The sequence below is a fragment of the Aegilops tauschii genome, chromosome 1 (assembly GCF_002575655.3).
Source record: "Aegilops tauschii subsp. strangulata cultivar AL8/78 chromosome 1, Aet v6.0, whole genome shotgun sequence".
Lineage (NCBI taxonomy): Eukaryota > Viridiplantae > Streptophyta > Magnoliopsida > Poales > Poaceae > Aegilops > Aegilops tauschii.
In genome coordinates, this window is record NC_053035.3 from 116,126,715 (window position 1) to 116,152,286 (window position 25,572).

General features: G+C 45.1%; 1 protein-coding gene and 1 long non-coding RNA gene across 3 annotated transcripts; one reads left to right on the forward strand and one right to left on the reverse strand.

Moving 5' to 3' along the window:
- Window positions 1-599: 599 nt before the first annotated feature.
- On the reverse strand, window positions 600-4,652 carry LOC109780903 (protein NETWORKED 4B). Of its 2 annotated transcripts, none has more exons than XM_020339497.4 (3): window positions 4,432-4,652; window positions 2,680-2,822; window positions 600-2,477 (listed from the first exon to the last, which is right to left on the reverse strand). In XM_020339497.4, exons 2-3 carry the CDS (start codon window positions 2,780-2,782, stop codon window positions 835-837), a joined length of 1,746 nt encoding a protein of 581 aa, XP_020195086.1. In that variant the 5' UTR covers window positions 2,783-2,822; window positions 4,432-4,652; the 3' UTR covers window positions 600-834. The 2 variants fall into 2 exon arrangements, with proteins under 2 accessions (XP_020195086.1, XP_020195088.1); XM_020339499.4 differs by lacking the exon at window positions 4,432-4,652 and adding an exon at window positions 3,072-3,248.
- Window positions 4,653-11,842: 7,190 nt separating this feature from the next.
- Window positions 11,843-18,437, forward strand: LOC141041951 (uncharacterized). Its single transcript, XR_012203724.1, has 2 exons — window positions 11,843-16,835; window positions 17,296-18,437. It is a non-coding gene; the product is annotated as an uncharacterized lncRNA (long non-coding RNA).
- Window positions 18,438-25,572: the final 7,135 nt, after the last annotated feature.

Genomic DNA, 25,572 nt, shown 5'->3' on the forward strand with positions numbered 1-25,572 from the left:
CTTTGTTTGTTGCATTGATTATTATGCTTACCTGACAGTATTTTGGGCTGGGCAAGCAGGCAAGGGCCGGGCCACACACCCTGGACTGGAAGCCCAGGATTTCGGACCGGGTCGGCTGAGTAGGCAATTGATCGCGAAAATATGACAAGGAAAATGATGAGGCATGAACAGAAACAGAATGTTCTGATGTTTTTGAGAGAAAAAAACACTTCAGAATATTCACAGAATCAATGGCTTCAGACTTGATCAAGAAAAAACTTACAGAAAAGGATAGAAATTAGTCAATGGCCTTTTTGGCGTGAACTTCATAGGAATTTGCAGCAATTTTGTAGAAACAGTTCACCTCTGCTAGGAATCCACGAATGAAAGATGCGCTAGACCTCCCTTGTAGTTGTACCGGGTCTGGCTTCAGCATCTGCCTCCGACTCAGTGAGATTACGAATGATGAATTTCTTCCTGCAGCTTCCTCATCACATCTGAATCATAATACTTTCTTGAGGCATACGCAGGAAAATTCATGTATCTTGACAAACTCAACTTTGATTCAAAGATATAAGACTGACTAGGACATGCCATAGCTCGGCGAACTAACATCGCCGTTTCAAAGACCAAAACACAGAATTCACCATCTTGAATATATGACAAGAATGTAACAGAAGTAACAAGAGCAAACGACGACGGACATGATTGCCTTTTTTCCCCGAGCCATGACTGACATGATCCTCACATTACATTGTAGTTGCACACAGACATAACAGAGTTCTTCTCAATTGAAAAAGCTACAGAACCCAATTCGTAAGCACAAAAGGATATCGGGAACAAGGACACACTTGGTCAGGCTGCCATCAGCATCAGTGGTCTCCTGTGGCCCTGCTGCAGCATCTCACGCAGCTGCTGGTACCCGCTGCGGTAATGCTCAAGGGTGAAGCACAGCTGCCTAATCGCCTCACGCTTCCCCTCGGCGCTCTCAGAGATCGCAAGGTTCTGCTTCTCCACAAGTTCCTCGAGCTCAGAAACCCGAGCACGCAGCTCCGACAGGGACTCATGCACAATAGCGGACTCTGCTGATATCTTGGCATGCTCAAGTTGAAGCTGACTAAGGTGGCCATCCATCTCTTTCATCTTTTCATCACGTGCCGTGATGTCAGTTAGTAGAGTGACCAGCTTGTTATCAACTGTGTCTTTCTCTGATAATATCAGTTCAAGCTTGCTTGTAAGATTGGCAAGGTCTTGATTCAGCTCAGAAATATGTTTCTCGCTGTTCATGTATTCTTCTGCCCTGTCGGCATAAGCTTGCTTAAGCTCTGCTTCCATGGATGCCAGCTTGCCTTCGAGAGTGGCATTGGCTTCTGATAGTGTTGAAAGTTCAGCGCTAAGATCAGATTTCTCCAGTGAATGTTTTTCCTCAGAATCACACACCACCCTCTCCAGCTCCTTAATACTGTCCTGGAGTATTGATTTCTCTTGTGAGGCACTTTCTAGCTGTGCTTCTAGGTTCTTGATGGTTCCTTCTTTCTCCAGTAAAACTTCCTCCAGTTCTGCTTTTGTATTCTTCATTGCCTCTTGCAGCTTCACCACCTCGGAAGCTGAATAATCTAAGCAGCATGCTGCCTCTTCTAGCTCTTCAATCCGAGACCCGAGCTGCAACTTGTCCTGTGACAGTTTTGCTAGCTCACCTTCAAAATTTGTGATAACTCCTTGGAGCATTCCAATCTCAGCCTCAAGAGCAGATTTATCATGCAGATACTTCGCTGAAAGTTCTCCAAGCTCCTGCTTGCACTTATCAAGTTCAAGATCACGATGCGCCAATTCAATTTCAAACTGCTTAGCTGCTGAGGCCATTGCTTCCTTCAGCACATCAGTCTCGTTTTTGTTCGCCAACAGCGCAGCTTCCAATGCTTCCTTCTCACTGTTGACTTCTTCAAGATCCTCCCGCAGTTTTTCATCATGTTCAGACACTTCTGAGATAGTATTCTTTTCCTCCAAAGCATCAAGTTTTCCCCTTGCTTCATGAAGCTCAACTTCAAGCTCAATAATTCTTTGGCTCAAGGCATAAAACATGCTGTTGCCATTTTCCTCTTTGCTTTCATCAAGCTCTGACTCAGACTCTGAAGACGATGAAGACCCATCACTCCCCTTCTTGGATACGTCAGAGCTCACACCAGAGCCAATGGACACATCAAAGCAATCTGATCGAGTTTTTGGCTTTTGCTCTGTAGATGGAGGAGACTGTGTCTCAGAATCTGATTCAGGGGCACCAAAAGAGCCATGTGGCTGCAGTGATGATGGGATATTTTTGCGCAGTTCTCCAGTTACATTGTCGTACCGCTCAGCAAGGGCGCGATACATGCAATAGAATTTTTTGATGTGGGCGACAAGCACAGGTCGTTCTTGGCAATACACCTCAGCCTTTTCTGCAGAGCATTCACCTTCCTCCTCAACAAGTCCCAGCATCTCTTTCACTTGCATCTCCATCTCTGTTCAGTTAGAAGAAAGGTTATGTTCAGAAAACAACATCGCATAGCTTGTTAGACTAGAAAAGACTAAAATCCTACACGAATGAACCTGCGCATCACTATTGTCTAGCAAACAACAATGTATCCAAATTTAGATCAAACAAAGTATCTAATTCCAGTATGCAAGACAAGAACAGAACATCTGAGAAACATTATTCATTACCTTGTAAGTTCTCTGAGAGCCATTTGGAGTTTTCTGGACTAATGTGGCTATCCCACCACCATGAACGGGATTTCCTTAACTGTGACCCTTGAGTTCCTTTCATCTTCACCAGAATATAAGAAAATCCTTTCTGTTATGCAGACCTGATAATGATTCAAATGGATATACAAGTGAGAAGGGAGAACAAGAGACACACAACAGAAGTGAAGTACTTAAAACAACTCAAACACAAATCTATAAGACAGTTTACTACACAAACCACAAAGCAATTGTCTCAGAATTCATAGCAATGTAACACAGGATCAAAGGGGAAATTAAACAAAATGCAGAAACATAAAGTTGCTGGCCAAACAAGCTCAGGACTTTACTTCAACTCCGATTGAGTGACTTGCCTGTGCATGGGAAAGATTAGCTAGGGGATATGCAATGATCTGGCCAACAGAGTACGTCTTTCACACACTACATAGGACGATCAAGGAAATAACAATCCTTCTCAAATGAGCAAAACTTATATCCTAGTTACGAGTGTATGGCAGGAAGAGCAGATAAATAGGATGCGAAACCCTTGGGGGCCAGAGCTGCGGGAAGCCCATGACTGACAATGATTAGCTATCTAAAGAACAGTGACATGGAGCGAAAGACAGTGACATTTTTTTCTGGAAAGGGGAAACGTCCGCTCTTCAATAAGCAATTCAAAAATGAATGAATACATGTATGCATGCATGCTATCACAAGCAAACATTAGCAACAATCCATAATGCCAGCTTCCTTTAGACCAAAATGATGAGTATAGCATGCAAACTAGGCAAATATTTAAGAAACAGACAGACAGGGACGTTGATCAGATCTTGTAGCTACCAATTATCCGAGAAGAGAACCCTATTGAGAGAATAAAATGGCTGGCACTTGGGTGTCAAATGTCCAACTGCAAAGGACACGGCAGCTACAGCTATGTGTGCCTGCCTGATAGGTAGGTCGGGCAACTTCATTCAGTGAACTGGGAACCATCTCAGACGGACAATAAGAATGGACAGCAAACATTGAACCCCACGTTGATCTGAAACTTTGGGATTCAGGCAAGAGGTCGCAAACGTGCAACCAAAAATGCTCCTGTCGACATTATTATTCAAGGTAAGAGGGCATCAGGAACACTGCTCAATGAATTCGACATTATTGAAGAAGATCCGGGATACACGAAACATGGCGGGGGCACACCTAGATAATAGACACGTGAGAGCGATATGGCATCAAGGGGGCTATCAGCATGTGAACAGTCCCACTCAGGAGCACGAGGGAGAAACTGTCTGCCCAAGATACAAGAGATGTAACGCGAAACAACCGGGCTAACTTGCGTTCACTGTACTCGTAACTGAAAGCACGAATAAAATCGACATAATATTGCGTGCGTTGGATCTAGGGAAGCTGAAGGTATGATGACATGGAACTAGCGTCTAGTCGTGCACGGGACGCGACGAGCAACATCACAGCAGAGCCAACACAAGCACGGGGATCAGTTGCATCTTCACAGAGCAGAGCAGAGCAGACGCTGCAAAACAAGCAGTGCTGTACGGACCGATCTGCTGGTGGCGGAAAAACAAGACGAAGAGGAACGAAAATTCCGCGGCGGCTACGGGCCTACAACCTCCGGCGACGGGAACGAGGAAGCGCCCAGCCCTCTCCGCCGCTCCTCTCGCCGCGAAAAGGAAAAACAGCATCACGCGCGTTAAAGGAGGAAACGCCGCAGGGATTTACCAAGGTTCACCGGAGATAGATCCGACCACCTCGACACGCCCCCCGAGACGCAGCGCCGAGGCTCCGCTCTGCTGCAGCCTGGAGAGATAACGACGCGCGCAGGAATGGAGGTGGAGGCCGGGGGCGGGAGGGCAGAGCACGGGAGGTTACGGGAACTCGGGGAGCGCTAAAGCCCAAGAAGGCATCGGGGCGTGGGGGTTTTTAGCGGCGAGTTTACCGTGGTGCCCCTGGGCGGACGGGGGGTTTTCGTTCGAGTTGCAAGCGTTGATGAGCTGGACGCCACGGGAGAGGGGTAACTGCCAGCCACATTAACGTTGCTGAGTAAATTAGTAGCCGGTTTCGAATGATGGTGGCGCTTCTCGCTCGCTCGCTCGCTGTGGGGGACCACATGGGCTGATGGGCATGGCCCGGCCGGCCGTGGAGATGGAGCCTGTCGCCGGGGAAAGTGGTAGGACCCACAACCGGTGTGGGAAAGGGAAAGCCTCGGATCGCGGCCGCCGCTGCCGGCGGCGGCAGCAGCTTTGGATCCCTCCTGGGTCTCGGTGTCGTGGTTGAGCGTGTTTTAGGGGACGCTCGTCTGTGTGGAACACAATGATAAATTTTGATAGACTTGTTTGAAAATAAAAGCAAAACAGTGAGCATGCTTGGTTTAAGGAGAACACACATGTCGTGTCAATTTTTTCGGAAGGCGTGGTATATTATTATTTTTTGGGGGAAACTTCGAGAGATTTTTTTCCCGTGAAAGGTCTATATTAAGAACCCGAATTCTGAATCGTGCAGCTGCGCTGGATTGCTGTCTCGAGCGCACGCGTTACCAGACAAAAGCCCCACGTACGTTCATCGCTGAAAAAAACAACGCTACCCATCCACCATCTCTCTCCGAAAAGAACGCCTTATCCTAATCCCCTTTCCTCGTCTCAACCCAGTGGTGGCGAAGAACCAGAGGACCACAGCCGCCGCCGGTGTCGTAGCCTGGGGTGTCGAGGGAGAGGCGACAGACTGGAGGAACCAGGCGAGCCGGTCGGCGGGTAACCGGAGCAGCAACGCCATCGTCTCCTCCCCTCGTCTTTCTTCTAGCTGGAGCGGGGTCGGCCAGCTGCCGCATCCCCGTCGAGGAAGGGGCCACGGAGCTCACGCCGGAGAGCGGCCTAGTGCTTAGGTAAGGCTGCAGCCGCGCCGTCGTGTGGTCTGCTAACACCAAGGGCTGGTCCATCGCCGGGGCTCAGCAGTGACGACGACCTAGTCAGACTGTCTCCGTCGTGCGATTTGCCCTCTCCTCAACGCTGGCCTTGCCCGTGAGGGTTTCGACCCCGCCGTTGGGGGGTGATTTCTTCCGGGAGGGGGGGACGCCTGAGACGGAGGGAGGGCAATGGAAACATTGAATCTGTCGTTGGTTAGAGGAGATGGTTCCAGCAACAGCAGCAGCAGCTCAGGACTGTGTAGATGCAAGCCATCTAACGCTGCTACAATGCTTGTAAGTTTTGTACATTATCATCTCAGATTTCCTGAAAACTATAGGAAGAGTGCTTGCCTCAGTAGTTACTAAATGAACTAGTATAGTTGCACATTTGATCATGTACGAGGGTATGATTATTGACCTCCCAGAATTATCTCTCATCTCTGCCAGTAAACTCAGTAGCGTATTAACATATGAAACTTAGAAGCTACAGGGTTGCAAAAACTATTAGTTTACACTGTATTTGTGTGAACTTTTTTTACATGGCAAGCTTATCAAATCTTGAGGTCAGTACTTCTTGTTCTTGAGCCCAAGTAGCTCCTGCTGCAACAATGATTTTTGGGGACTAGTCTGTTGGTTTGGATGATTAGGACTGGTGTATGTTGGTTCGCTGCAGTGAGGCTTTTGTTAAGAAGTGGTGTGAGGCTAACCTTCCGCTCGTGTGTTGGTCGGACATTATTCATTTATAGGTGTGTTTGCCTGCTGATTTGAATACACATACAAACTGAGAAGAAATATCTAGGAAGTAGTTCCTGATGCTATGATTGATAAATTGGTTGCTTATTTGATTGAAGGATGCAGAATAGGAGTAACTGAACAATGATATTATTAGGATCAGGAAGTACGCATACACATGGATATTAACAAGAGGGGTAGCTTACTTTGGTAGCGCACACTCAAGTTTCATGAAATATAGCTAGAACCAAGAAACCATGAGTCCCATGAGTCCCGGTACATCCAAAATTGCTTGAGACCAACATTATAGTTGCCTGATTTTATCACCCATTAGAAAATATAGTTTTTCCTTTGCCTTTTGTTTCGTTGCAGCACAATTTTCTGCCTGCAATCAAACACACAGTTTGCCTACAAATCATATAATTTTTGCCTCAATCAACTATGTACCTTGCCGACAAAAAACTTATTTCCAAGGACTTATTCTGATTTATTTTTTGGTTGCACTTTTTTTTTAGAATTTAGGTTTTGTTTTACCACAAAACCATCAGCTGCAAAAGCTTTATGTACTTGCCTACATCTCAACACAATCTTTGTTATGAACTAGTTGCAAATAGTTGCTCAAGTTTTTAGTATGGGTTGCCTAGAATTAAACGGAAGGTTGCTTTAATTTTCACTACATCCATAGGGCCTGGAAACAAGGGAGAGGTGCGGATTTTGTACTCCTCTGAGTGGCTTCTCTTGTGACGGCGTCACACCTGATATGGGGATTGAAGGGGGTTGGGTAGCATTGGATTCGGAAGGCGACTTTCCACTATAAGGATAGAGTAGTTACTTGGATTTCATTAAAAGAGTTGCATTTTGTGTGTGTACCGCAGCTGCTTAGTTTTGTTGGGGCAGTTGCTCGGATTCATTTTTGAATATTCCTTTTGTAATGCAGTTGCTTGGTTTTCCTAGGACAGTTGCTTCCTCTTTACTAGAACAGTTTTGCATTTTGTGTTTTTTAATTGAGTTGTTGGTTTTTTTGCTAGGCCAGATGAGAATTTGCATGGGGAGGGGGCAGATAGTTTCCCACAAAGGTTATTCAAGTTTCTCACACGCTTTTTTTCTGCCTAAAGTAGTAGATAATCTAAGTAGTAATGCTAGGGACAGTTACTTGTTTTTGGCAGGATTTCTGTTCCGAGTTGCTTGGATTGTTTGCTTGTAAGTTTTTTAGATTATCATCTCAGATTTGAATACACATACAGACTGAGAAGATACATCTATAAAGTAGTTCCTGATGGCCCCTAGAACTGATGTGATGATTAATTTGCATGGTTATTTGACCAAAGGGTGCAGAATATGAGTAAACTGACCGTGATAGTTTTAGGATCAGAAAGTTGGCATACACGTTGGTATTAGCAAGAGCAGTAGCTTAGTTCGGTAGTGCACACTCAATTTTCAAGAAATATAGCTAGAAAACCAATATGGCTAACACACAAGCTTCTACTCTCGATGTGGGGTTGTTTGCTGGAATGTGTGCACATTTTGCAACCTATGGTATTAGTAGTTGTTGCACATCTGCAAAGAGTTGCTCAAACTCAATCATGGGAAATCCATGTATAAGTGTAGTTTTCTTTAGCCTCTCTTCTCAGTCAAGCTAACAGATAGGTGCTTTTTTGTGAGATGATTGATGGACTAAATTCATAGATAAGTTGTACACGACAACAGTCAATGCACACCATGCCTTATTGAAATTGGAGAGGAACTTTTTAAGATTTCTTGATGGAATAAGCTCTTCTTGATTGGATAGGTTGGTTCAGACAAGTGTTCTTTTTGGCCCTGCTATTCCTGGTTGCATGTGTTAGTTAAGAATTTTCTGCTATTCCTGGTTGCATGTGTTAGTTAAGAATTTCCCACAATTGCCCACAATCAACCGTACATTTGTCCAAAACCATGTATCCAGTTGCCCACAATCAACCATACACTTGTCTAAAACCATGTATCCAGTTGCCCAATCCTCATGAACATTAACATTACCAAGACCATAATTTGGCTAATATGCAAAGGTTTTAGATACCTTTCAAGTTTGTGTCATAGAGATGTGTCAAGAATTTATCTCCTCGGGGTGGGATCCCTTTGGTATGATCGTAAATACTTGGCGAATAATCATACAAGGGGAGCAAGATGGAGTTGGTCATGGGGACGTAACTAAAGCCGTGATCCTTCTCCTCCCAGTCGTGCTCCTCCTCCTCCCAGCTACACGGCTATCGCCCCGATCCTCCTCCCGTCAACGCGCTCCGTGCGAAGCACACCACCGCCCCCACCTCCACCCTAAAGTAGATGCTAGGGGAGTTGCTTGATTTTTCTAGGACAATTGCTTGGTTTTTCTAGGGCAGTTGCTTTTTTTTCTAGAACAGTTTTGCATTTTGTGTCCTTTTGTAGTTGAGTTTGGATTTTTGCTATAACAGATGAGAAGTTACATGGGGGAGGGGGGAGGGGTAAGATAGTTGTCCACAAAGGTTATTCAACTTGCTCATATGTTTTTTCTGCCTAAAATAGACAATCTAATTAGTAGTGCCAGGGACATTTGCTTGTTTATGCTCAAACAATTTCCCAGTTTTTTGGTTTCTTTGTAATTGAGTTGCTTTGATCTTCTGTTACAACATATGAGAAGGTAGATGAGAGGGGGGGAGTAGATCGAATATTTGTCCATAAAAGGCTATTCAAGTTGCTCATACATTTTTTCCTCTGCCTAAAGTAGATGCTAGGGGAGTTGCTTGGTTTTGCTAGTACAATTGCTTGGTTTTGCTAGGGCAGTTGCTTGTTTTCTTTTGCTAGAACAATTTTGCATTTTTGTGGTTTATATTGAGTTACAAGAAAAAGGGCCGCTCAACCTGATGCTTCACAAGGCGAAATGGTGGATCAACAGGAGGTACCCGTGGTTTTTTCAAAAAAAATTGATGAAACGATGAAGATGAAGAAGGAAGGCAACCGAAACGGGCAAAGAGAGGTGGATAGGAAGTAATTCTAAAAAATACTGTATTAGTTGCATCACACGATAGAGGGAGTTACTCCTATTCTAAAAAATACATTATTAGTAGATTAAGTTGCATCGGAATATATATGGAGCTGATCAGTTCACATCAAAAGATGCATAGATGCATAAAAATGCATGGAACACATTTTTGTTTTTTTAATAGTTGCCCATGAATCACGCTATAGTTGCTTATGTTAGAGAATATATATGCATTAGTGCCACCTATATATGTTGCCTCTACTTGTTGTTTTTGTGGTTCTTTTTCTTCACAAGGGTTGCCTGATATTACTGCAATGAGTTTATGGGGCACCAACCGCTCTTTTAATGCATGACACTAGTTGCTTCAAATTTTACAAGAGTTGTCTGAAATTATAGCAAAGTTGCTGCATGTTTTTTACTTTTGCATAGGGGATGCATGCTATTTTTTACTGCAAGGAACTCATATGGGGCAGTAGACCTTTTTTACGAGCCTGATAGTAGTTGGACTCATTGGATGGTTAAAAGTGTTAGAGAGGTCGATTCCGATATTTTGGGGCGTTTTGGTGATCCACGTTGGAGTTGTGGTAGGCGATTTAGAGGTGAAGTTAGTCAATTGATAATCATGGTAACCAACTTATAAGGATAATCATGGTAATCACACTATAGTTGCCTATGTTAGAGAATATATATGCATTAGTGCCACCTATATATGTTGCCTCTACTTGTTGTTTTTGTGGTTCTTTTTCTTCACAAGGGTTGCCTGATATTACTGCAATGAGCTTATGGGGCACCAACCCCTCTTTTAATGCATGACACTAGTTGCTTCAAATTTTACAAGAGTTGTCTGAAATTATAGCAAAGTTGCTGCATGTTTTTTACTTTTTCATAGGGGATGCATGCTATTTTTTACTGCAAGGAACTCATATGGGGCAGTAGACCTTTTTTACGTGCCTGATAGTAGTTGGACTCATTGGATGGTTAAAAGTGTTAGAGAGGTCGATTCCGATATTTTGGGGCGTTTTGGTGATCCACGTTGGAGTTGTGGTAGGCGATTTAGAGGTGAAGTTAGTCAATTGATAATCATGGTAACCAACTTATAAGGATAATCATGGTAATCACACTATAGTTGCCTATGTTAGAGAATATATATGCATTAGTGCCACCTATATATGTTGCCTCTACTTGTTGTTTTTGTGGTTCTTTTTCTTCACAAGGGTTGCCTGATATTACTGCAATGAGCTTATGGGGCACCAACCCCTCTTTTAATGCATGACACTAGTTGCTTCAAATTTTACAAGAGTTGTCTGAAATTATAGCAAAGTTGCTGCATGTTTTTTACTTTTTCATAGGGGATGCATGCTATTTTTTACTGCAAGGAACTCATATGGGGCAGTAGACCTTTTTTACGTGCCTGATAGTAGTTGGACTCATTGGATGGTTAAAAGTGTTAGAGAGGTCGATTCCGATATTTTGGGGCGTTTTGGTGATCCACGTTGGAGTTGTGGTAGGCGATTTAGAGGTGAAGTTAGTCAATTGATAATCATGGTAACCAACTTATAAGGATAATCATGGTAATCACACTATAGTTGCCTATGTTAGAGAATATATATGCATTAGTGCCACCTATATATGTTGCTTCTACTTGTTGTTTTTGTGGTTCTTTTTCTTCACAATGGTTGCCTGATATTACTGCAATGAGCTTATGGGGCACCAACTCCTCTTTTAATGCATGACACTAGTTGCTTCAAATTTTACAAGAGTTGTCTGAAATTATAGCAAAGTTGTTGCATGTTTTTTACTTTTGCATAGGGGATGCATGCTATTTTTTACTGCAAGGAACTCATATGGGGCAGTAGACCTTTTTTACGTGCCTGATAGTAGTTGGACTCATTGGATGGTTAAAAGTGTTAGAGAGGTCGATTCCGATATTTTGGGGCGTTTTGGTGATCCACGTTGGAGTTGTGGTAGGCGATTTAGAGGTGAAGTTAGTCAATTGATAATCATGGTAACCAACTTATAAGGATAATCATGGTAATCACACTATAGTTGCCTATGTTAGAGAATATATATGCATTAGTGCCACCTATATATGTTGCCTCTACTTGTTGTTTTTGTGGTTCTTTTTCTTCACAATGGTTGCCTGATATTACTGCAATGAGCTTATGGGGCACCAACCCCTCTTTTAATGCATGACACTAGTTGCTTCAAATTTACAAGAGTTGTCTGAAATTATAGCAAAGTTGCTGCATGTTTTTTACTTTTGCATAGGGGATGCATGCTATTTTTTACTGCAAGGAACTCATATGGGGCAGAAGACCTTTTTTACGTGCCTGATAGTAGTTGGACTCATTGGATGGTTAAAAGTGTTAGAGAGGTCGATTCCGATATTTTGGGGCATTTTGGTGATCCACGTTGGAGTTGTGGTAGGCGATTTAGAGGTGAAGTTAGTCAATTGATAATCATGGTAACCAACTTATAAGGATAATCATGGTAATCACACTATAATTGCCTATGTTAGAGAATATATATGCATTAGTGCCACCTATATATGTTGCCTCTACTTGTTGTTTTTGTGGTTCTTTTTCTTCACAAGGGTTGCCTGATATTACTGCAATGAGCTTATGGGGCACCAACCGCTCTTTTAATGCATGACACTAGTTGCTTCAAATTTTACAAGAGTTGTCTGAAATTATAGCAAAGTTGCTGCATGTTTTTTACTTTTGCATAGGGGATGCATGCTATTTTTTACTGCAAGGAACTCATATGGGGCAGTAGACCTTTTTTACGTGCCTGATAGTAGTTGGACTCATTGGATGGTTAAAAGTGTTAGAGAGGTCGATTCCGATATTTTGGGGCATTTTGGTGATCCACGTTGGAGTTGTGGTAGGCGATTTAGAGGTGAAGTTAGTCAATTGATAATCATGGTAACCAACTTATAAGGATAATCATGGTAATCACACTATAGTTGCCTATGTTAGAGAATATATATGCATTAGTGCCACCTATATATGTTGCCTCTACTTGTTGTTTTTGTGGTTCTTTTTCTTCACAAGGGTTGCCTGATATTACTGCAATGAGCTTATGGGGCACCAACCCCTCTTTTAATGCATGACACTAGTTGCTTCAAATTTTACAAGAGTTGTCTGAAATTATAGCAAAGTTGTTGCATGTTTTTTACTTTTGCATAGGGGATGCATGCTATTTTTTACTGCAAGGAACTCATATGGGGCAGTAGACCTTTTTTACGTGCCTGATAGTAGTTGGACTCATTGGATGGTTAAAAGTGTTAGAGAGGTCGATTCCGATATTTTGGGGCGTTTTGGTGATCCACGTTGGAGTTGTGGTAGGCGATTTAGAGGTGAAGTTAGTCAATTGATAATCATGGTAACCAACTTATAAGGATAATCATGGTAATCACACTATAGTTGCCTATGTTAGAGAATATATATGCATTAGTGCCACCTATATATGTTGCCTCTACTTGTTGTTTTTGTGGTTCTTTTTCTTCACAAGGGTTGCCTGATATTACTGCAATGAGCTTATGGGGCACCAACCCCTCTTTTAATGCATGACACTAGTTGCTTCAAATTTTACAAGAGTTGTCTGAAATTATAGCAAAGTTGCTGCATGTTTTTTACTTTTTCATAGGGGATGCATGCTATTTTTTACTGCAAGGAACTCATATGGGGCAGTAGACCTTTTTTACGTGCCTGATAGTAGTTGGACTCATTGGATGGTTAAAAGTGTTAGAGAGGTCGATTCCGATATTTTGGGGCGTTTTGGTGATCCACGTTGGAGTTGTGGTAGGCGATTTAGAGGTGAAGTTAGTCAATTGATAATCATGGTAACCAACTTATAAGGATAATCATGGTAATCACACTATAGTTGCCTATGTTAGAGAATATATATGCATTAGTGCCACCTATATATGTTGCTTCTACTTGTTGTTTTTGTGGTTCTTTTTCTTCACAATGGTTGCCTGATATTACTGCAATGAGCTTATGGGGCACCAACTCCTCTTTTAATGCATGACACTAGTTGCTTCAAATTTTACAAGAGTTGTCTGAAATTATAGCAAAGTTGTTGCATGTTTTTTACTTTTGCATAGGGGATGCATGCTATTTTTTACTGCAAGGAACTCATATGGGGCAGTAGACCTTTTTTACGTGCCTGATAGTAGTTGGACTCATTGGATGGTTAAAAGTGTTAGAGAGGTCGATTCCGATATTTTGGGGCATTTTGGTGATCCACGTTGGAGTTGTGGTAGGTGATTTAGAGGTGAAGTTAGTCAATTGATAATCATGGTAACCAACTTATAAGGATAATCATGGTAATCACACTATAGTTGCCTATGTTAGAGAATATATATGCATTAGTGCCACCTATATATGTTGCCTCTACTTGTTGTTTTTGTGGTTCTTTTTCTTCACAAGGGTTGCCTGATATTACTGCAATGAGCTTATGGGGCACCAACCCCTCTTTTAATGCATGACACTAGTTGCTTCAAATTTTACAAGAGTTGTCTGAAATTATAGCAAAGTTGCTGCATGTTTTTTACTTTTGCATAGGGGATGCATGCTATTTTTTACTGCAAGGAACTCATATGGGGCAGTAGACCTTTTTTACGTGCCTGATAGTAGTTGGACTCATTGGATGGTTAAAAGTGTTAGAGAGGTCGATTCCGATATTTTGGGGCGTTTTGGTGATCCACGTTGGAGTTGTGGTAGGCGATTTAGAGGTGAAGTTAGTCAATTGATAATCATGGTAACCAACTTATAAGGATAATCATGGTAATCACACTATAGTTGCCTATGTTAGAGAATATATATGCATTAGTGCCACCTATATATGTTGCCTCTACTTGTTGTTTTTGTGGTTCTTTTTCTTCACAAGGGTTGCCTGATATTACTGCAATGAGCTTATGGGGCACCAACCCCTCTTTTAATGCATGACACTAGTTGCTTCAAATTTTACAAGAGTTGTCTGAAATTATAGCAAAGTTGCTGCATGTTTTTTACTTTTTCATAGGGGATGCATGCTATTTTTTACTGCAAGGAACTCATATGGGGCAGTAGACCTTTTTTACGTGCCTGATAGTAGTTGGACTCATTGGATGGTTAAAAGTGTTAGAGAGGTCGATTCCGATATTTTGGGGCGTTTTGGTGATCCACGTTGGAGTTGTGGTAGGCGATTTAGAGGTGAAGTTAGTCAATTGATAATCATGGTAACCAACTTATAAGGATAATCATGGTAATCACACTATAGTTGCCTATGTTAGAGAATATATATGCATTAGTGCCACCTATATATGTTGCTTCTACTTGTTGTTTTTGTGGTTCTTTTTCTTCACAATGGTTGCCTGATATTACTGCAATGAGCTTATGGGGCACCAACTCCTCTTTTAATGCATGACACTAGTTGCTTCAAATTTTACAAGAGTTGTCTGAAATTATAGCAAAGTTGTTGCATGTTTTTTACTTTTGCATAGGGGATGCATGCTATTTTTTACTGCAAGGAACTCATATGGGGCAGTAGACCTTTTTTACGTGCCTGATAGTAGTTGGACTCATTGGATGGTTAAAAGTGTTAGAGAGGTCGATTCCGATATTTTGGGGCATTTTGGTGATCCACGTTGGAGTTGTGGTAGGTGATTTAGAGGTGAAGTTAGTCAATTGATAATCATGGTAACCAACTTATAAGGATAATCATGGTAATCACACTATAGTTGCCTATGTTAGAGAATATATATGCATTAGTGCCACCTATATATGTTGCCTCTACTTGTTGTTTTTGTGGTTCTTTTTCTTCACAAGGGTTGCCTGATATTACTGCAATGAGCTTATGGGGCACCAACCCCTCTTTTAATGCATGACACTAGTTGCTTCAAATTTTACAAGAGTTGTCTGAAATTATAGCAAAGTTGCTGCATGTTTTTTACTTTTGCATAGGGGATGCATGCTATTTTTTACTGCAAGGAACTCATATGGGGCAGTAGACCTTTTTTACGTGCCTGATAGTAGTTGGACTCATTGGATGGTTAAAAGTGTTAGAGAGGTCGATTCCGATATTTTGGGGCGTTTTGGTGATCCACGTTGGAGTTGTGGTAGGCGATTTAGAGGTGAAGTTAGTCAATTGATAATCATGGTAACCAACTTATAAGGATAATCATGGTAATCACACTATAGTTGCCTATGTTAGAGAATATATATGCATTAGTGCCACCTATATATGTTGCTTCTACTTGTTGTTTTTGTGGTTCTTTTTCTTCACAATGGTTGCCTGATATTACTGCAATGAGCTTATGGGGCACCAACTCCTCTTTTAATGCATGACACTAGTTGCTTCAAATTTTACAAGAGTTGTCTGAAATTATAGCAAAGTTGTTGCATGTTTTTTACTTTTGCATAGGGGATGCATGCTATTTTTTACTGCAAGGAACTCATATGGGGCAGTAGACCTTTTTTACGTGCCTGATAGTAGTTGGACTCATTGGATGGTTAAAAGTGTTAGAGAGGTCGATTCCGATATTTTGGGGCATTTTGGTGATCCACGTTGGAGTTGTGGTAGGTGATTTAGAGGTGAAGTTAGTCAATTGATAATCATGGTAACCAACTTATAAGGATAATCATGGTAATCACACTATAGTTGCCTATGTTAGAGAATATATATGCATTAGTGCCACCTATATATGTTGCCTCTACTTGTTGTTTTTGTGGTTCTTTTTCTTCACAAGGGTTGCCTGATATTACTGCAATGAGCTTATGGGGCACCAACCCCTCTTTTAATGCATGACACTAGTTGCTTCAAATTTTACAAGAGTTGTCTGAAATTATAGCAAAGTTGTGCATGTTTTTTACTTTTGCATAGGGGATGCATGCTATTTTTTACTGCAAGGAACTCATATGGGGCAGTAGACCTTTTTTACGTGCCTGATAGTAGTTGGACTCATTGGATGGTTAAAAGTGTTAGAGAGGTCGATTCCGATATTTTGGGGCGTTTTGGTGATCCACGTTGGAGTTGTGGTAGGCGATTTAGAGGTGAAGTTAGTCAATTGATAATCATGGTAACCAACTTATAAGGATAATCATGGTAATCACACTATAGTTGCCTATGTTAGAGAATATATATGCATTAGTGCCACCTATATATGTTGCCTCTACTTGTTGTTTTTGTGGTTCTTTTTCTTCACAAGGGTTGCCTGATATTACTGCAATGAGCTTATGGGGCACCAACCCCTCTTTTAATGCATGACACTAGTTGCTTCAAATTTTACAAGAGTTGTCTGAAATTATAGCAAAGTTGCTGCATGTTTTTTACTTTTTCATAGGGGATGCATGCTATTTTTTACTGCAAGGAACTCATATGGGGCAGTAGACCTTTTTTACGTGCCTGATAGTAGTTGGACTCATTGGATGGTTAAAAGTGTTAGAGAGGTCGATTCTGATATTTTGGGGCGTTTTGGTGATCCACGTTGGAGTTGTGGTAGGCGATTTAGAGGTGAAGTTAGTCAATTGATAATCATGGTAACCAACTAATAAGGATAATCATGGTAATCACACTATAGTTGCCTATGTTAGAGAATATATATGCATTAGTGCCACCTATATATGTTGCTTCTACTTGTTGTTTTTGTGGTTCTTTTTCTTCACAATGGTTGCCTGATATTACTGCAATGAGCTTATGGGGCACCAACTCCTCTTTTAATGCATGACACTAGTTGCTTCAAATTTTACAAGAGTTGTCTGAAATTATAGCAAAGTTGTTGCATGTTTTTTACTTTTGCATAGGGGATGCATGCTATTTTTTACTGCAAGGAACTCATATGGGGCAGTAGACCTTTTTTACGTGCCTGATAGTAGTTGGACTCATTGGATGGTTAAAAGTGTTAGAGAGGTCGATTCCGATATTTTGGGGCATTTTGGTGATCCACGTTGGAGTTGTGGTAGGTGATTTAGAGGTGAAGTTAGTCAATTGATAATCATGGTAACCAACTTATAAGGATAATCATGGTAATCACACTATAGTTGCCTATGTTAGAGAATATATATGCATTAGTGCCACCTATATATGTTGCCTCTACTTGTTGTTTTTGTGGTTCTTTTTCTTCACAAGGGTTGCCTGATATTACTGCAATGAGCTTATGGGGCACCAACCCCTCTTTTAATGCATGACACTAGTTGCTTCAAATTTTACAAGAGTTGTCTGAAATTATAGCAAAGTTGCTGCATGTTTTTTACTTTTGCATAGGGGATGCATGCTATTTTTTACTGCAAGGAACTCATATGGGGCAGTAGACCTTTTTTACGTGCCTGATAGTAGTTGGACTCATTGGATGGTTAAAAGTGTTAGAGAGGTCGATTCCGATATTTTGGGGCGTTTTGGTGATCCACGTTGGAGTTGTGGTAGGCGATTTAGAGGTGAAGTTAGTCAATTGATAATCATGGTAACCAACTTATAAGGATAATCATGGTAATCACACTATAGTTGCCTATGTTAGAGAATATATATGCATTAGTGCCACCTATATATGTTGCCTCTACTTGTTGTTTTTGTGGTTCTTTTTCTTCACAATGGTTGCCTGATATTATTGCAATGAGCTTATGGGGCACCAACCCCTCTTTTAATGCATGACACTAGTTGCTTCAAATTTTACAAGAGTTGTCTGAAATTATAGCAAAGTTGCTGCATGTTTTTTATTTTTGCATAGGGGATGCATGCTATTTTTTACTGCAAGGAACTCATATGGGGCAGTAGACCTTTTTTTAGGCGCCTGATAGTAGTTGGACTCATTGGATGGTTAAAAGTGTTAGAGAGGTCGATTCCGATATTTTGGGGCGTTTTGGTGATCCACGTTGGAGTTGTGGTAGGCGATTTAGAGGTGAAGTTAGTCAATTGATAATCATGGTAACCAACTTATAAGGATAATCATGGTAATCACACTATAGTTGCCTATGTTAGAGAATATATATGCATTAGTGCCACCTATATATGTTGCCTCTACTTGTTGTTTTTGTGGTTCTTTTTCTTCACAAGGGTTGCCTGATATTACTGCAATGAGCTTATGGGGCACCAACCCCTCTTTTAATGCATGACACTAGTTGCTTCAAATTTTACAAGAGTTGTCTGAAATTATAGCAAAGTTGTTGCATGTTTTTTACTTTTGCATAGGGGATGCATGCTATTTTTTACTGCAAGGAACTCATATGGGGCAGTAGACCTTTTTTACGTGCTTGATAGTAGTTGGACTCATTGGATGGTTAAAAGTGTTAGAGAGGTCGATTCCGATATTTTGGGGCGTTTTGGTGATCCACGTTGGAGTTGTGGTAGGCGATTTAGAGGTGAAGTTAGTCAATTGATAATCATGGTAACCAACTTATAAGGATCCTCCATTTGATAGGTAGTCATACTAGGGGGGAAAAGGAGTTGCTTTTATATAGCATTAAAGTTGCCTCTGTAGCACACAAAGTTGCTCGGAAAAAAAAGTTGGTCGAAACCTACTCATATGGGATCTAGTTTTGAAGAACTCGTCGCGAGAAACCCAACGGTGAAACGGATTTGAATTTTGACATTCTAATCAAAAGTTACAGTTTTTAAAGTTTTTGATCCTCTAATAAATGCAGGTGGGATAGTTATGCACGCGCATGCGGGTTCCTTTTTTGGTTGTCCTTGCTAGCACGTGGGAAGGTCCTTCCTTATATGGGAGAGCGCTCGCTCCCGCGTATGAGCGCACGGGCGCCACCGAGTCAGGTCCTATTAAGAATCACATGACCTTACAAATACTCAAATACAAAAAGGTAAACTTACAATCAAAGTCTTAAGGGTGCCAAAGTATTCTTCCCTCATGCATCCACCGGCGGCGCGCTATGAGCAAAGCCCGATGCCGCCTCTGGGCCTCCGCCTTGGCAAAGCAAACTCTTGAAACTAAGGAGCTTTGTAGAAGCAGTGTCTGAGGGATGTCGACGTCCAAGTCATCTACAAAGCAAACTGTTGCCTCGGACAAGAGAATGCCAATAAGGGCATGTAGAAACTCTGAAGACCATGAAAGCCGACCGAAGTCAGATGAACCCACCAGAAATCTAAACCGACCAGATCGTGGAAGACCTGCTACAAACACAAAACCATGCGCTCTCTACTGATGATAAGCACACAAACGAAACAGGGATAGGCCAGGGAAAACATTATTTCTATATTGGTAAAGCGCTGCCGCCACCCCGTCCCTTACCAAATACGAAGATAGCCTAAAGAACACCTGAGAACAAATTCCCACGGATCTAAGATAGAACTCGCTGCCGCCCAGGGCCATTCGCAAATATCATCTTTTCCGATGGCCGAGGCAGATCGGGCAGCCGTAGAAGCTTACTACGCTGCATTCGTCCAGCCGCTGTCGGATTCACAAACGTTGCCGCCAAACACCACCCGACGAAGACCTCCACTCGAGCACTCATCTCCTTCTCCAACTGCAGCAGCCCTCCAAGACCTTCAGAACTTCCCCCAACAAGCCGCCCTTGAACCTGAGTTGCATGTCGCTGTCGGTGCTACGGGGGCTTTGACCGACGACGGCAAGAAGGGAAGGAAATGGGAGGTGACTAGGGTTTGGCAATAGCATTAGCCCCCCTCTCCTAACAAAAGTGTTGAGTGTTGAGAGCTTTATTTAATAAATGAATTCCTAGAACAATCAACTAATAAACTGCTAACCCAAAAGAATGGGGCGTTCAGAGTCAAGCTAACTCTTGGTGATCATCAGCGAGCAAGCACGCTTTGCGCAAAGATGAGACGAAAGATTAGCTGAGATATGTACATGGTGAAAAACTATAGAAGAAAACGATGTGGCCAGGTCTCCAATTTCTAACAATATCGATGCCACAACCACACGAGAGTCGTGGCAAGTGGTTCAGAGGTTCACCACCCTCAAGCAATTAGTCTCCACTACATGTGTGGAGCCCTTGAGCTTTGCAAAAATCAATCCATCACACATGGCTAGTGTCTCAACAATCATCGAATCAAATATCACATCACGGGGCTTGCACCACACACCAAGTAGGGTTGTTGGCGAGCGAGCAACACCACTAGCACCATCCTTATTTATTTCAGTGCTAATTCTGTATCAGAGTCGAATTTTATCCAGCATTATTTCGAAGGGTGCCACCCATAACACGACAGAACAAATCAAAGGGCAAGGGATATCAGTATAGGCGGATCCGCCCCCGACGTGCTTGACAGAGTACATCGGACCAGGATGGTCTTCCTAATGTGTCCATTTATTCCATGCATCACATAACAAAAATAACCTTAGTTCGTTCATGTTCTGTGAAAAACGCCTGTCACATAAAATGTCTTGTGACCATGGATCTAGATGAAGTCTTGGTAAGGAAAAATCAAACCAAACTTCAGCTTGGCAAGTGAGCAATGGATCAATGCATGCAATAAGTTTTCATTTATCGTTAGGCCTACTTTGCATATGCTTAAAGGTTGTATTTGATGGTGTTTTAGAGTGCATCCATCTCGAAGAATCCTTCAATCGCACTCCATCAAAACACACATATTGTAGGAGTGTTGGAAATATGCCCTAGAGGCAATAATGAAATGTTATTATTATATTTTCTTGTTCGTGATAATTGTCTATTGTTCATGCTATAATTGTATTAACCGGAAACCGTAATATATGTGTGAATACATAGACCACAACATGTCCCTAGTAAGCCTCTAGTTGACTAGCTCGTTGATCAATAGATGGTTATGGTTTCCTGACCATGGACATTGGATGTCGTTGATAACGGGATCACATCATTAGGAGAATGATGTGATGGACAAGACCCAATCCTAAGCATAGCACAAGATCGTGTAGTTCGTTTGCTAGAGCTTTTCTAATGTCAAGTATCATTTCCTTAGACCATGAGATTGTGCAACTCCCGGATACCGTAGGAGTGCTTTGGGTCTTTCAAACGTCACATCGTAACTGGGTGGCTATAAAGGTGCACTACAGGTATCTCCGAAAGTATCTGTTGAGTTGGCACGAATCGAGACTGGGATTTGTCACTCCGTGTGACGGAGAGGTATCTCTGGGCCCACTCGGTAATGCATCATCATAATGAGCTCAATGTGACTAAGGAGTTACCACGGGATCATGCGTTACGGAACGAGTAAAGAGACCTGCCGGTAACGAGATTGAACAAGGTACGAGGATACTGATACGTCTCCAATGTATCTATAATTTTTTATTGTTCCATGCTATTATATTATCTGTTTTGAATGTTTAATGGGCTTCAATATGCTCTTTTATATTATTTTTGGGACTAACCTATTAACCGAAGGCCCAGTGCAAAATGCTGTTTTTTTGCCCATTTCAGTGTTTTGCAGAAAAGGAATATCAAACGGAATCCAAACGGAACGAAACCTTCGCGATGATCTTTCTTGGAACAAACGCAATCCAGGAGACTTGGAGTGGAAGTCAAGGAAGCAACGAGGCGGCCACGATGTCGGCGTTCTAGGAACGGGGGTCCCCAGACTTGCCTGCCTGTGGCCCACAGCGTGGCTATGCTAGCAGGCCGTACAGCCCATCTTCATCAACCAGGCGTTCAAGACCCTCGCGAGGGGCCAAGCCTCGCGGGGCGGACGAGGCAAGAACTCCTCCGGAGCGGCCTCTCCAGACAGGCTCGCGAGGAGCGGAGATATCAAGGCGGGGCAAACCTCGCGAGGCTCTCATGACGTGAGCAATGACGATCGACACCAGGCGGGCGCCAGCGCGTGCAGCGTCCTTGTTTCCTCTTTGGTGCTAAGGAGGCAGGCGCAGGCGCGGAGTACCGAGGCATCAAGCAAAGGTTTCCATATCGGTGCAACGAGACCGAAGACCAGCAGGACGGCAAGACGGAGGTCACCATGGAGCCCAAGACAGCGTCACCACCAGAGCCTTTTGCAGGCGAAGACCACTTTTGTCAGGATAGCTTGTACTAGCTGTCCCCTTTCAAAATTGCCCGCCGTTGTTGGCTCCCTTCCCACTCAATATTTGGGGAGAGGACCAGGGCCTATATAAGTAGAACTAGCCACCACAGACGGGGGGACGGGATCTCATCGGATCGGCATCTCATCTAGAACTGATCGAGTCCTCACCCACACAAGTTCGATAAGCACAAGAACACCTCAACCTCAGGAGGCCGTTCTTCCCCTTGTACTGTTCATCATCAGCCTAAGAGGCAATCCACCACCACCACACTGGAGTAGGGTATTACACCACAACGGTGGCCCGAACCAGTATAAATCTCGTGTCTTTCTGTGTTGCGAGTTCGTCCGCGAGATCTTAGCGAGCTAGGGCGTAGATCGGCAGGAGGGAAAGAACTTCGCGCGCACCCCAGAGTTTGAACCTTAAGGGTTTTGCCGGAACCCCAGATCCAACATTTGGCGCGCCAGGTAGGGGTGCTCCGTAGCTTTCCTTCCGCCGATCGGCGCTCCGCCGCTCCGTCGTCTCTATGGCAGACGCTCGCCGCGCTCGTGCCGAGCGCCGGGCTGCCCTCACCGCCCGCGTTGCTCAGACGGCTCCCGTCGGCGGGCCACCTCGTCGTTCTCCGTCCCCTGCCGCCAACGCCGCCACTGGCCCGGCGGGGAACGAGCAGCAAGCGTCCTCGCTGCACCAGTCGGTGCGGCAAGACGGCCGCACCGCCACTCCATCGCTGACCCAGCCGGTTCTTCGTCCCACGCACGTCGCGCTACCATGGACGCGCGGGCCGCGCTCCTCATGGCGAACGAGCTCCTGCGCTACCGCCCGGTCGACGACCTCTACGAGGACTGGCTCGACCGCGTCGCCGAGCTCGTCCGCGCCGCAGGGGGCTCCCCGGCATCGTCCCTCTCTCTGCCTCACCCTCCGCCAGCCACGGGCAATGTGGCTCATGGAGCGCCTCCACCACTTCTGCCCCAAGACTGTGCCTTGGCGCCACGGTGCGCGGCCACGTGGCGCGATCCACCACGCCCGGTGCCCGCGCGCGAAGAGAGAAGCTGCCAAGAAATTCCTCAGCCGCGAGAAGCTGCACCTGTGCTCCCCGCGCCGCCTCGCCAAGACCGCGCGCTGCCTGCGGTGGCGGCACGCGGACCTCATCAAGACCAAGCTCCACCTCCAAGACGGGCTCCGGCGACCACGGCCGGCTGCCGCGCCTTCACCCCCGAGCTGCGTAGCATCGCCTGGCCGGGCAAGTTCAAGCCAGATCTGCCCCCTCGCTACGACGGCACCGCCGACCCCGCGGAGTTCCTGCAGCTCTACGAGCTGAGCATCGAAACAGCCAATGGCGACAAGAAAGTCATGGAGAACTAGTTTCCCATGGCTCTCAAGGAAGGTGCCCGCTCCTGGCTCCAGAACCTGCGCAAGGCTATCTCCTCCTGGGACGAGATGCGCGACCGCTTCGTCGCCAACTTCCAGGGCACCCGCGACTGCCCGCTGGCCGCGGGCGACCTGCGCCGCATCAAGCAACAACCAGGAGAGACCCTCCAGAAGTACATCGAGCGCTTCAACAACACCCGCCTCAAGATCCCCAAGGTGACGGACGAGGCCATCATCCCCACGTTCTTCGATGGTGTCTGCGACGTCAAGATGAAGGAAGAGCTCGCTATCCATGAGGAGCTGTGCACATCTCAGGAGCTGTTCAACCTGGCAACCAAGTGCGCAAGAGCTGAGGAGGGCCGCCTCTCCCTCCACGAGCTGCCAGCTGCGGGCGCAGAGGAGAAGAAGGCCAAGGCTAAGGACGTGAAGCACAAGGAAGCAGTTGTGCTCGCAGCGGAACCCAACACCAAGCGAGGCAGAGATCAGCCCGAGTCATCCAAGAGCAGCCGGTCGTTCTGCGCCTTCCACAACCTAAACACCCACAACACTAGTGACTGTCAAGAGCTCAGAGCCGTTCGCGAAGGACGCTACGGTCGACGCCTCGAACGCAGCGCCCGGGGCTACGGCCGAGGAGGAGGAGGACGTGGTGGCGGACCCTGGGACGACCGTGGCCCGCGCCAGGAGTGGCGACCCCGTCCTCGCGAGGACCGCTGGCAGGATCATCCTCGCGAGGGCGCCTGGAGAGGCCAGCCTCGTGAGGATCGCCCTCAGGGCAACGCCGGTCTTCCCCCGCTGCCGCCACCGCCAAGAAGGAACGACGACCACCATCAAGACGAGGGGGCTGGGGGCTTCCAAGAGCCGCGTGCTATCGCTTGCATCTTGGGCGGAGCCCAGGCCCCAGCCTCGCAATGTATCTTCAAGCAGTTTTCTCGTGAAGTAATGCAGTCCTCCCCAAGCTCGAGGACACACGCCCACTCAGATGGTCCCAGTGCCCCATCACGTTCAGCTCGGCAGACCAGCTCAAGTGCGCAGCCACCGCTGGCGCCCTCCCGATGCTTTTCTCACCAGTCATCAGCAACGTACAAGTCACCAAGACCCTCATCGACGGTGGCGCATGGCTCAACGTCCTGTCCGTCGACACGTTCGACAACCTCCAAGTCCCATATGACCAGCTTCAGCCTACCAAGCCTTTCTCAGGAGTGACCGACGGTTCCACCACACCGATAGGGCAGGTCCGCCTCCCTGTCACCTTCGGAGAACACAAGAATTACCGCACCGAGCTCATCGACTTCGACGTCGCGCACATCCGCCTGCCATACAACGCCATCCTCGGGTATCCAGCCCTGGCCAAGTTCATGGCCGTCACCCACCAAGGCTACAACGTCCTCAAGATGCCGGGAAGCGGCGGAATCATCACGGTCCCATGTGAAGACAGATATGCGGTGTGCTCCCTCGAGCGCGCCTTCCAAGTTGCAGCAATCGACGACCCCGACAGCAAAGGCGAGGGCCCTCCTGAGGCCATCCCCAAGAAGAAGAAGCTGCATCGTGCCGGACCTCAGGAGGGTGGCGTCGCGGCTGGAACCTCGTCAGGATCAGCCCGCGCTCCAGGGGCACCTCCCACCATCGCATAGGAAGGCGCGCCCAGCGCCCTCCTCGGGCAGGGCTCGGGGGCTCTCTTCTGGAGGGCCTCAGACCTTGCCAACATCACGAGGGAGGCGCTTGGGCACCACTTGGAGGCGTGCTTCGCGGCACGTTTTCCTCAGGAGGGCACATGGCAAGGATCACCCACCGTTCAGGAGTTCATCACCAAGACCACCCAGGAATTGCAGGACGCAAGGGCCATGCGCGGCGACCGCCGCTCACGAGGCGCAGCTCCCCATCTAGGCAGGGACGCCGGGCTGCGCGTCTGCATCGATGTTCCAGGGCTCA

What these genes read in the sequence shown, in the direction of transcription:
- LOC109780903 (XM_020339497.4), bottom strand. Translation starts at nt 2,782, where the DNA reads ATGAAAGGAACTCAAGGGTCACAGTTAAGGAAATCCCGTTCATGGTGG. An exon ending in GCTCTCAGAGAACTTACAAG is followed by an intron (nt 2,478 to 2,679) that starts GTAATGAATAAT and finishes CTAACTGAACAG; the next exon opens with AGATGGAGATGCAAGTGAAA.